This window comes from Letharia columbiana (assembly GCF_014066305.1).
Source record: "Letharia columbiana isolate WasteWater2 chromosome Unknown xfSc0000027_s0, whole genome shotgun sequence".
Taxonomy (NCBI): Eukaryota; Fungi; Ascomycota; class Lecanoromycetes; order Lecanorales; family Parmeliaceae; genus Letharia; species Letharia columbiana.
The window spans coordinates 3,745-15,742 of NW_023501159.1; the positions used below are offsets into that span (position 1 = coordinate 3,745).

The window sequence follows — 11,998 nt, forward strand, 5'->3', positions numbered from 1 at the left end:
TTTCATCTTCAACGAGAGGTTGCCGAGGATTTGTGTGATGATCTCGTACATTGGATACGTCTTCAAGAAGAGCGATTCTTACAAGGGCTTATTAGTACCGAATTACAAGACGCCTTAGATTAATAGCGGCCGCTCAGCCTCAAATTAAGGATCAACTTGACTCCGAGACTTCGTTATATACGGCGATTCGGCATAGAGATCTTAAGGCTATTCATAAGCAACTTCGGTTTATAATTGATGATAGTTGTAAGGAATTTCTTCAGGGGGATTATAGTTATGATCTTGACGAAGCGAACGACCTCATATCGATCTAAAAAGGGATTTAAATTAAATAATTTAGAATTGGCGGGGACGCCCCCCCCGCCGGGGCGCCCCAGGGGGGGCGCACAACAAAAGCCCGGGGGGGGAGGGGGGTACCCAAATAAAAAAAAAAAAAAAAAATAATAATTAATATAAAAATTTTTCTTTTTTTTTTTCTTTTTTTTTTTTTTTTTTTTTCTTTTTCTTTTTCTCTCCTCTCCCCTCCAAATCCACACAAAATTACAACCCCCCAGCCCCCCCCACCACCAAAGAAAAAAAAAGGGGCCACCCCGCAATTTCGAATTTTTGAAAATCGCAAAACTACGGCAACCCATATGTACAAGTAAGATTACGCCTCTATTAGCCCAATGAGGCTTGGCAGGAGGTTAGCAGTGAAAATTGTTTTTGAGCCTTCTGCTCCTAGACACCTCCATAACTATTGAATAATAAGGTAAGCAATGTAGCTATACACCGTTTATCATCGCCTAGTCATGTCCTGTAACTTCATGATTGATTCCCCGCAGCTTTAGGCCGCTTCTGAATTCTAGCATACAGTCCCCTCTGAAAAAAGAACCATGAATTTTCAAGCTCGAACTTTTCCGGGTCCACGATGCGAATCTGTACCTTTGTAAGTTCACGGCAAGTGCGACGTTTGTGGAGTTGGGAATTACACCCACATCGTAGTTGAGAATGAGAAACGGAATTAGCTTCTTGATTTCCAAGATGCCTACGTGTCTTCCCAGGCAGATACGCCTGCCAGCACCAAACTTGCGATAAAAATATCAGCGAAAAGTGCTTGACGAGCGGAAGGCGAAACTTACAGTCAACATCGCCTGTTCGAGTTTCTTCTTATGCATTTCATCCTTTTCAAGCCACCTCTCTGGCCTCCAGAATTCGGCATCCTCACCAAACATCCCCTTGTGCCGATTCACGACGTAAGGACTACCGCCCACCGCTGTTCCCGCAGGCAGATAGTGTTCAAGGATCGTGACGCCACCTTTTGGCACAACGCGCTCAAAGGGTAGCGCGAAGGGTGGGTGCATGCGTATGCCTTCTTGGACGCAGGCATCTAAATACGGCAGATTGCGCACCTCGCTGTATTTGGGAAATGGGTGAGAGAGATTTGCAGAGCGTAGCTCGTCGTACAGCTTCTCCAGAGTGTGTGGGTAGACCAAGAGGTTGAACATTGTGGTGCGCATGAGGCTGCCCACCGAATCCGAGCCTGCGATCACGTTGGAGAAGGTCCATGCGGTAACGGCCCTGTTGGACTGTGGATCAATACGAGTCCAGTCTATTGCGTCGAGAGATTGGAGTCTTACCAGGGCGGTACTTCGGGGTCATTCTGCTGGAGCTCGATGTATCGAGTCAGAAAATCTTTCCCACGGCCATATTTGTCACCAGTATCCTTGTTTTCGCCATTGGACATAGTCCCTTGCTTTTCCCTGATGGCCCTGCCCACGAACCCGAGTATCCCAAGGGATGCCTGGACCCCGAACCTACGCTGGAATGCGTCCCCGATGCGGTTCTTGCGCAGGGCCCAGTCAAGCCAGGGAATTTGTGTCAGCTGCGCAAAGTTAGCTATATATGTATGGAGAGGGTGCCTCGACATGAGGGAGCAAATATCTCACTGGGGCAGAGCTCCTCATGAAGTCGACGATTGTACCCAGCATTCCCCCAACGTCTTTCCCAGTTTCCAGAAACCCGTACCTCTTCGAAAACGTCAATGTACCCATGACATCGAACGCGAAGAACTGCAGCCACTGGCCTAGATTAAAGACTTCACTATTCTCAATAAACTTTTCGTCGAGCTTCTCGCGCAAACACTCCAGGACTTCATCAACGCGACCCTCAAAGGAGGGTACGTTCGCAGGGGTGAACAAGGGCGCAATAGGGGTCTTGAGCCGTTTGTGCATGTCGTCGTCCTGAGTGTTGAAAATGGCCTGAAGGTTACCACCCTTTGGGGCATAGGCTTGGAGAGTCGCGTAGAAGGCACTCTGGACCGCTCAGGTAAATTCAGCATGTCAATGTGGGTTGAAAGGCTGGCAGTGAGAAAACGTACTTTCGGGAATCCAGTCCGTGCCGTATAAACAGTTGGAATCGCCTCCGGGTTACTGAATGCCACCGTGTTCGGTCCAATACGCACGACTTCTCCATATTTCTCGTGCATATCCTGGAGTATCAGGTGTGCACGCTTGGTTGTAACCCAACGAGCGCGCTGGAAGTTGGTGATACTGGCAGGGAAGGGTCCCGGTATATGCCTGAGGCGCCACCATGTTCGCCATAGCTGGAAGACGACGAGTAAAAGTAATACACAGGTAACAAGCGAGACAACAGGGAGGCTCCCTCCTACGGTGCCTAATATAGCCCCTCTAGAGCTCATTGCTTGCATAATAAAAGACTTTTTCTAAGTAGCAATCTCGTTCTAGGCACACACAAAAGCCCCCCGAACTGAAAGCAAGCTGACTAAGAGCAGCGCAGTACTTCACAGTACCACCGGTCGAGCCACTTCCGAAGAACAGCTCAGTATGTCAGGCAGTCAAAGAGATTATAGAAGATTTGAAAATCTGGAATGTTCACTTGAAACCCGCATTAAATCGACAATACTGCTGGGTGCCAAACAATGCGATAGAGCTTTTGAGACTTACTCCCCGGTATAGTAGTTTCCTTGGACCTATGCTTGCATGATGCATGTGCACGGACTGCATACGATGCATTTCAGCCTGTTACTTGGGTCCGCAGCTGCTGCTGCAGGAGCTTGAAGAAATTTAACCCGGGTCAGCAGTAGAGAAGCGGCGCCAAGTAAACCTTTCTTTTTGGAAACCAAGGCTGATTTGACGACGAGCCGCAACACAGTTACTGAGCTCGTCGTGTAGCGCCAGACGCACAGATAATCTAGGCCTAGATGGGGGGCATCATGCATTATATGGAGACATCCATCGACCATTCTTGCCGTAGCAAATAGCGCTAGCGGGAAAGATCTTGTCAACCGGCTGCCACCATCATTCAGGTACTCAACGTACTTTGGACGAGCCTTTGCGGTAATGACTTGCTTCAACGCCACTTCCAAGGGTTCCTCAAACGAATTTCGAATTGCCTTATTTGGACCACAAGTGACGAACTGGACACACAAAAGTCTTTCGAGTTTGCAGTTTGCCCTTCTGGAAGACCACAAGCTTGGCTTCCTCAAGCAGACTCTCACAGCATTACCCTCACTATGGTCCATGCTCAAGAAGGACTATGGCCTTCATGGCTTTTCAGGCGCCGAGAAGCTGCAAGAACTCCGGGATTTCGCAATGGGAGCCAAAGACCTAGACCCTGAGGATTTGACGAACACTCAATTATCGTCGCTCACGGTCGTGTCACAAGTCGTCAATTTCATTCGATTGACCGACGTCTCAGGCACAAAAGATGGTATTTTGGGCTTTGAGGCAGCTCAAGGGTTTTGTGTTGGATTTCTCTCGGCTGCAGCGCTTGCTTCCGCCAACGACTGGACTGATTTTGAATGCAACTTTTCCAACGCTGTTCGACTCGCTGCGTGCATCGGCATCATCGTGGATGCAGAAAGGGCATCGCGTCCTGCTCAAGAGAGAGCTACGGCCGTCCATGTTCGCTGGAAAACGGCGGAAGACAGAGCTTTCTTGGAAATCTGCCTGGATCTTTTCCCCGGGGTAAGCGGCCTTCTTTCACCCTGCTAGCATCGTTCTTCTTCGGCTTCAGCGTGGCCAAACGTTCAGAGGGGTAGTGATATCCACGAACGAGTAGTTCTCGACTTGATATGCTGTGGCCAAGCTGGCATTTTCAGCCTTCGGTAGATAGGGATGAGTGCCCAGGCTCCATGTAACGACTCGATCGACGAAGCGAGAAAGACTGGACCTGATGGTATCATAGAAGAAATTGCACTGACTTGACGAGATAGGCCTACGTATCCTGCATAACAGATGACAGGAGTATCACGATCACATTACCCAGTGGCAGTCAAGCGGCGTTCTGTCTGCGGATGCGCGAGGCCAAGATAGCCGCCACCACAATTGGCCTAAATGGATGCTATCATCATTCAAGAAATGCCGAAGCCGCTGAGAGGCTTCGTCAAATTTGCGCTAAGAACAGGGAACTTAGGCTGCCTGATGCAGAAAAGCTGCGCTTGCCCCTGAGATCTACTGCAGATGCTCATATCATCAATACTGGCGCCCTTCATGAAATCGCCATCCAGATGATCCTCTGCAAACGAGCCCACTGGTTCCAAACCGTCAAGTCGACGATGAACGACCTTCCCCAGGGCAAAGTCACATTTGTGCCTTTGGGCAGCGGACTCTGCGTACCTCATTCGCTCTCCACCAAGGACAATCACGCGAACTTTGCTTCGGATCACGACGACACGACCTCGCTTGAAGAGATCGCCGTCGTAGGAATGGCCTGCCGGTTCCCCCGAGCCGAAAATCTTGAGGAATTTTGGCAACTTCTGTGGGCAGGAGAAACTGCAATCGGCAAAGTACCCCCTGAGCGCTTTAACCCGGCCGAACTCAGCCGTGAGCCTAAGCTGGCCAACTTTTGGGGCAACTTCATTGATAGCCCTGATGCTTTTGACCATAGGTTCTTCGGTATCTCGGGCCGCGAAGCAAAATCCATGGATCCGCAGCAGCGGCTTGCGTTGCAGGTTGCGTACGAGGCGCTGGAGTCGTCGGGATACTGCAGCACGCCGCCTACTTCGATTGAAGCAGATGTGGGCTGCTATCTTGGCGTAGGGTCTGTTGACTATGAGGAAAATATTGCCTCTCATGACGCCAACGCATTCGCAGCTACGGGCACTTTACGGGCTTTCATTAGTGGTCGTATCAGCCACTTCTTCGGATGGAGCGGGCCATCTTTAACTTTTGACACAGCTTGTTCTTCATCTGCGGTTGCTATACATACAGCATGCAAGGTAAGCTAACAATTTCAGTAGTCCTCAAACGCAAGCCTGATACCACTACAGGCACTTCTCGGCGGAGAATGCTCCATGGCGCTCGCCGGAGGAGTCAACGTCATCACAAGCCCTACTCTGCACCAAAATCTCTCGGCTGCGTCTTTCCTCAACCCTCACGGGTCATCGCGAGCCTTCGATGCCGAGGCCAATGGCTATTGTCGTGGTGAAGGCGCCGGCATTCTCGTCCTCAAGACTCTTTCAAGGGCGATAGCCGATGGGAATACAGTTCTTGGAGTCATTGCTGCCTCGGCAGTCAATCAAGGCTCCAACCACACTAACATCACCGCTCCGGACTCACAATCCCAGAGTTCCTTGTACAAACGCGTACTTTCTGCCGCACGGATAGAAGCCAAGGAAGTCACTTACGTTGAAGCACATGGCACTGGTGAGGAAAACCCGTAGACAAACAGCCCTGGAAATTGAAGTTCCAGATGGTCCCACCTTGCTAACAGTTTCTGGTAGGAACTCCCGTTGGAGACCCTATAGAGTATGAGAGTGTCCGTCTGGCGCTTGCAGGTCCTTGGCGCGATGATGAGGTGTTCTTGGGCTCCGTCAAGGATAACATTGGTCACACCGAAGCTGCTTCTGGCGTTGCTGGCATCGTTAAAACACTCTTGATGATGCAGTACAAAACAATTCCAAAGCAGGCCAACTTCGTATCCCTGAATCCACGCATCAAGGCTTCTGCATCGGGAGAGATAATAGTGCCCAAGGTTACCCAGTCGTGGACCGCTCAGCGCCATGTTGCGCTGGTGAATAATTACGGAGCTGCGGGAAGCAACGTGGCGCTTGTACTTCGAGCGCACTCAAACCCCCTCTCGAGCTCAGCACCAGAAACAACCCTAGGGACTCAAGATTGCCCGTCTTCCTCCTCTGTCGTCAGCCCGATTCTTCTCTCCGCCAGGACCGTAAATGGCCTCCAATCGTACATGGATAAGCTGAAGTCGTATCTGCCCAAGGTCGAGACTTCGCTTGGAAGTGTGGCGTACAAGATAGCTCGAAGTCATAATTCGTCGTTCGAGCACCGGATTGCATTCATCGCAGCTGATGTGAAGAGTGCCATATCTGTCCTTAACAGCTCAAGCGCGACGACGGATGGAATTGCGATACGGACGGCCAAGAATCCTGTCGTGTTGTGCTTTGGCGGCCAGACAAGCTGCAACGTTAGCGTCTCGATAGAGCTATATGAGCGCTGCGATCTTTTCAGGACCCGTTTGGTGAGAACAGCATCCTCTTCAAAGTTCTGACGTGATTGAATCATACAGTAGATGCTGATTGATCCCGATACAGGATGAATGCAACGCTGTTTGCCAGACTCTCGGCCTCCCCAGCATCTTCCCCAGTGTTTTCCTGGGCGATGCCATCGGAGATATCGTTTCTCTTCATTGCATGCTTCTGTCTTTACAAGTCTCTTGCGCCAAGTGCTGGATTGATTGCGGACTGGAGGTGGACACGGTGGTTGGTCACAGCTTTGGACAACTCGCGGCGCTATGTGTTGCCGATTCCATTTCTCTCAAAGATGCATTTCTCTTTGTCTCGGGTCGGGCTCGCCTTATCCGAGATAGTTGGGGTCTAGAGCGTGGCGCTATGCTGTCAGTCGAGTGCGACAAAGGGGAACTCGAAGCCGTGGTACGTCTGGTGAATTCGACGAGCGGTCTTCACGTCGATGTTGCATGCTACAACGGTCCTCGCAGCTTTGTTCTTGCCGGTGACGGGCCATCCGTAGAGAGGGCCGAGAAGGAATGCCGGTCCTTCAAGAAAACCAGGCTTCGAAACAGCCATGCATACCATTCTTACCTCGCAGATGACATTTTGGATCATCTAGCAGAAGTGGCTAAACTGATCAGGATACGACCGCCTCGCATCCGCATCGAGACCTGCTCTGCCCAAGGAACCTGGTCGCGATTCACTGCAGAAAAGTTGGTGCAGCATACCCGGGAACCAGTCTACTTTGCCGATGCGGTTGAACGGATCGCCTCCCGCTTACCTTCTGCTATTTGGCTCGAAGCAGGATCATCGTCTCCCATCATTGCCATGACGCGTCGTATAATAGCTTTGAAGTCCGGCAGGTCAGACGTCTTCATACCCATGGAGCTGGGAAGAGCGGATGCCACGACAAACCTTGCCAAAGCCACATGCCAATTGTGGACGGCCGGGTCAGCTGCGCAACACTGGCTCTTCCATCATTCTTCACGACATTGCTACAGGAATCTCAACCTTCCACCCTACCAATTCGACAAGACGAGCCATTGGATCCAGTACAAGCCCAGGTCTGGGCCTAGGACCAAGGAAGCCCCTAGTCTTGTGACCTGGTTGAACAATGATGGCGCTACTGCCGGAGAGCATCTTTTCGCGGTGGATACTTCCAATGCTCTCTTCGAGCTCGCTGCACGGGGACACGCTGTCACGGGCCAGAGCCTCTGTCCGGCATCCATGTATATCGAGTTGGCGGCTAGATGCGTCATGGCGATGCAACGCACCGACACTACGCATGCAACCGGAACACTGCCACATATTGAGGGCTTGACCATGTCAGCGCCACTGGGGCTAGGAGCCGGGATTGCCGTATTCCTACGTCTCCATAAGACTGCGCCAGAAGTTTGGGATTTTGCCGTCTTTAGCCGGCCATCATCTTCTCATGGCCCAGGGCACGTGGGAGACAGAGAAACTGAGCATGCGAAAGGATGCATAAGCTCGGTTGCCGCCGACGAGGCCGTGGTAGAGAGGCTGCTGAAGTTGCTGCAAAGATCAAGCACATATCGCCTTCGGAATTTGCCCTCAGCCACTGGAGTAAGTGGCACAATGGTGTACAAACTCTTCTCGGACGTCGTTGAGTACGCAAGCTACTACCGGGGAGTTCAAAGCGTGTCTGCTTCAGGAAACGAGGCGGTTGGCCTTATCACAATTCCAACGGACCGGCCCTCTTGCATGGATGCAAGTATCTGCGACATCATTTCTGTTGACAACTTCCTCCAAGTTGCAGGCATCCATGTCAACTGTTTGTCCCAGCGGGACGACGACCAAGTCTTTATGTGCACCGCAGTGGAGGAAATCATATTTTCTGCTTCCTTCATGACAAGCAGAGGCGATTCTCGTGCATGGACTGTTTACACCCGTTACGAGCCAATTTCCAAGGTCGACGTGACCAACGACATCTTTGTTTGCGATTCAAGCTCCGGAATTTTGGTGCTGGCCATCATGGGCGCCAAATTCAGGAGCATCCCGCTCAAGTCGGTGGCGAGAAGCCTCACCAGACTGAATAAAGCCCCCACCACCACTAATGTAGTAGTAAGTCTACACTCAGACAATAGCGACGATCTGCACGACTCGGCATACCAAACAGGATTTCCTTCTCCGTCGGGCGATGGCCTCCAGAAAGAGCTTTCCAAACATACCTCTGATTCCCCAGTGCGACAGGTTACCGCGGAAGCGTCCCCTTCTCAAATAGTTGCGATCCATCAGCAGCAACTGGAACAGCCAACCAAATCTAGCAGCCTAGTTCAATCGGTATGCAGCATGTTCAGCGCCATACTGGAGATACCCGTCGAGGAGATCGAGCCCACGGCAAGTTTGGATGACCTCGGCGTCGACTCACTGCTGGTTACCGAAGTCCTCGCAGAAGTCGAAACCCGTTTCTACGTTGGTCTCGCACAAGCACAACTCATGAATTGCACTGATGTACGCTCGGTCGCCCGACTAATCCAAGGTGTCGACTCTACACAGAAGCACCGAGAGCCCATTGACGAGCTTGTGGAAGAGCAGGAACCCGAAGACAATCTTGCCAATGGCTACCCCTTAGGCTCTGTACACGAGGAGAGCCAGCAGACTTATGACCACCATGAGAGCCGCCAGGAGCAGGAGGAGTATGCGAATCTGGCTGTCGTGAGCTGCGATTGCTTCGTCGATGCCAAAGCTTCGTACGACCACCACGCCGAAATTACGGGCTTTACGGGCTTCTGCGCCGAGGTCTTCCCCTTACAGTCTAAGCTCGTCGTGCAGTACGTCGTAGAGGCCTTGGCTTCATTAGGCTGTATCCTGCAGGCACTAAAGCCTGGCGATGAAGTGCCTACATTCCAGTTCGAACCTAGACACGAGAAGCTCGTTCCCCAGCTGTACAAGATGCTGGAAGATGCTGGTCTTGTGACCAAAGGGGCGGACGGAATATGCCGCCGCACCAAGGAGCCAGTTCCCACGGTTTCTACATCCGCGCTGCTCGATGAAATGCTATATAAATTTCCAAAGCACGCTTCTGAGACGAAACTCCTCCATACAACAGCTCACAGACTGGCGGATTGCCTCTCGGGGCTGGCCGATCCCCTGGCTTTGCTGTTTCGTGACTCGACAGCACGCACACTGCTGGAAGATGTCTACACGAACGCACCTATGTTCAAGACGGGGACCCTGGTCCTTGCTCAGTACCTATCGACGGTTCTGGAGCGCGTCGGGACCAGTCGCGAGCTTAAGATTCTTGAGCTCGGCGCCGGCACTGGAGGAACATCAAAACACGTTATCGAGACGCTGGCCGGGCTCGGCCCCAAGTACAAATTCTCGTACACATTCACCGACCTGTCTTCCTCGCTTGTCGCGACTGCCCGCCGCAAGTTTTCCAAATGGCCGTTTATGCACTACACGGTGCTCGACATTGAGAAAGACCCGGGCCCGCAGTTCGTGGACGTCTACGACATTGTTATTTCGACCAACTGCATCCACGCAACGAAGAGCCTCATGCAGTCATGCGCCAACATCCGCAAGTTGCTGCGCGCAGACGGGATCCTGTGTCTGGTAGAGCTGACACGGAACCTGTACTGGTTCGATCTTGTGTTCGGTCTCCTTGAAGGCTGGTGGCTGTTCGATGACGGCCGCGAGCACGCCCTAGCGGACGAGCAGCGATGGAAGCAGTCTCTGCATGCTTCTGGGTTTGAGTGGGTAGATTGGTCCAATAGTCTGTCAGCAGAATCCAACATCTTGCGCGTCATCACGGCTTCTCCATACGAATTGGCTCCATATGATATCGATTCTAGGCTCGTTCTGGGCAATAACAATGAAGCGGACGGCAGCAGCGACCACAATACACTCAAGGACACCTTGACTTTCAAAAAGGTAGATGGTCTACATCTTCTAGCAGACATACACTACCCTCCAGAGGTAGTCGAGCTCGGGAAAGTGCTTCCTGTAGGTTAGTAGTAGCATTGATTGCTTTATTGTCTTCTGCGGCACTAAGACCCAGTGACACAGATAGAGCTCTCAGCTGACAGAGTGATATCTTATCAGCTCTCATGATTCACGGAGGTGGTCACATCATGCTTTCGAGGAACGATATCCGGCCGGAACAAACAAGCAAGCTCTTGCGAAGCGGCTTTCTTCCAATCAGCATCGACTACAGGCTCTGTCCTGAAACGACGCTCATTGAGGGACCCATGGCAGACGTTGCCGACGCATTTTTGTGGATCCGCACTGTTCTCCCGAAGCTGACACTCTCACGGCGTGACATCCGTGTTGACCCAGACAAGGTCGTGGCTGTGGGCTGGTCCACAGGGGGCCACTTGGCCATGACGCTGGCCTGGACCTCTGCAGCACGGCAGATCCGACCCCCGGAGGCCATTCTGGCCTTCTACTGCCCCACAGACTACGAGGACCCTTTCTGGATCGCACCCAACGTCCCTGCCGGCGCTCAGACTACAGACACCGACATGACCACATCTGACTCTTACGACTTGGATGGCCAGATACTGGAGGGTCTGTTCGATTCTCCCATCACGAGCTACAGCATCCCGTCCAAGAAACGCGCACTGGGCGGCTGGCTAGCACCCAGCGATGCACGTAGTCGGCTAGCACTGCACATGAACATGCACGGGCGCACACTGCACGTCCTGCTCGGCGGCCTACTCACGCTCGACAAGAAGAGCTGGAAGATTTCGGACGAGCCGCCAACGCCCGAACGTATTGCGGCTGCCAGTCCACTGGCGCAGATCCGCGCAGGCAATTACGCTGCGCCGACATTCCTTATCCACCCCCGCAATGACGATCTGATCCCGTGGCAGCAGGCCGAGCGCACCTGGCAGAGGCTGCGGGACATAGGAACGATCGATGCGGAGCTCAGAATTGTTGAGAACGTGCCGCATTTGTTTGATATATATCCCGAGCATCACGACAATGAGGCGGCCGCGCAAGCGATAAGAGAAGGATACCAATTTTTGTGTAGATATGTTGGTTTAACGTGGCGTGAATAATGTAATGCAATGCAGACCATCTTTATCATAGAGAAAAATTGTAGGTAAATGAGATGCCCGTCTACCTACCCCAATTGTTTAGTAATTCGAGTTACCGCTAAAGGGTTAAATAGGGGTGTTTGCACTTCACGCTGCAGATACCCCTAAAGGGCCCCGTAGGGCCCCCAGTGGAATAATTCTTAACACCAACCCGCCCTATAGATGGCAACTTACAAATTCATACCCCATTGGGGTATGAAAATGTACGATGGGGTATGAATTTGTAAGAATCCCATAGTTTGGGGTATGAATTTGTAATTTGCCCCCCATACTGGGTTTCAGGTACGGGGAATCGTTGCAGATACGGTTCGAAAGGAATGATCTGCAAGTGCGATTCGGTTTGCATTGTAGTCTAGGTGGGGACAGAGCGGTCATATGCCCCTGAATGTTTTTCATCATAGATTCGTTGCGATGCCCTCTGCCTAAGTTGACACCTTCATTGGTGAATGTAGCCTAAAGATCACAG

At 51.8% G+C, this 11,998-nt stretch overlaps 5 protein-coding genes across 5 annotated transcripts; 4 read left to right on the plus strand and 1 right to left on the minus strand.

The window, feature by feature from the left end:
• Positions 1 to 804: 804 nt before the first annotated feature.
• On the minus strand, positions 805 to 2,467 carry HO173_013071 (uncharacterized protein; the record flags this gene model as incomplete). The annotated part of the gene is made up of 6 exons (XM_037314900.1): positions 805 to 918; positions 978 to 1,067; positions 1,122 to 1,560; positions 1,620 to 1,864; positions 1,929 to 2,294; positions 2,360 to 2,467. The coding sequence occupies 6 exons, from the start codon at positions 2,465 to 2,467 to the stop codon at positions 805 to 807; spliced, it is 1,362 nt and encodes a 453-aa protein (XP_037158200.1).
• Positions 2,468 to 3,341: 874 nt separating this feature from the next.
• On the plus strand, positions 3,342 to 5,230 carry HO173_013072 (uncharacterized protein; the record flags this gene model as incomplete). Its single annotated transcript, XM_037314901.1, has 2 exons — positions 3,342 to 3,968; positions 4,217 to 5,230. The coding sequence occupies 2 exons, from the start codon at positions 3,342 to 3,344 to the stop codon at positions 5,228 to 5,230; spliced, it is 1,641 nt and encodes a 546-aa protein (XP_037158201.1).
• A 66-nt stretch (positions 5,231 to 5,296) lies between these two features.
• On the plus strand, positions 5,297 to 5,665 carry HO173_013073 (uncharacterized protein; the record flags this gene model as incomplete). Its single annotated transcript, XM_037314902.1, has 1 exon — positions 5,297 to 5,665. One exon carries the CDS (start codon positions 5,297 to 5,299, stop codon positions 5,663 to 5,665), a length of 369 nt encoding a protein of 122 aa, XP_037158202.1.
• Positions 5,666 to 5,880: 215 nt separating this feature from the next.
• Positions 5,881 to 6,510, plus strand: HO173_013074 (uncharacterized protein; the record flags this gene model as incomplete). Its single annotated transcript, XM_037314903.1, has 1 exon — positions 5,881 to 6,510. The coding sequence occupies one exon, from the start codon at positions 5,881 to 5,883 to the stop codon at positions 6,508 to 6,510; it is 630 nt and encodes a 209-aa protein (XP_037158203.1).
• Positions 6,511 to 6,652: 142 nt separating this feature from the next.
• On the plus strand, positions 6,653 to 11,493 carry HO173_013075 (uncharacterized protein; the record flags this gene model as incomplete). The annotated part of the gene is made up of 2 exons (XM_037314904.1): positions 6,653 to 10,439; positions 10,535 to 11,493. 2 exons carry the CDS (start codon positions 6,653 to 6,655, stop codon positions 11,491 to 11,493), a joined length of 4,746 nt encoding a protein of 1,581 aa, XP_037158204.1.
• Between the last annotated feature and the right edge of the window lie 505 nt (positions 11,494 to 11,998).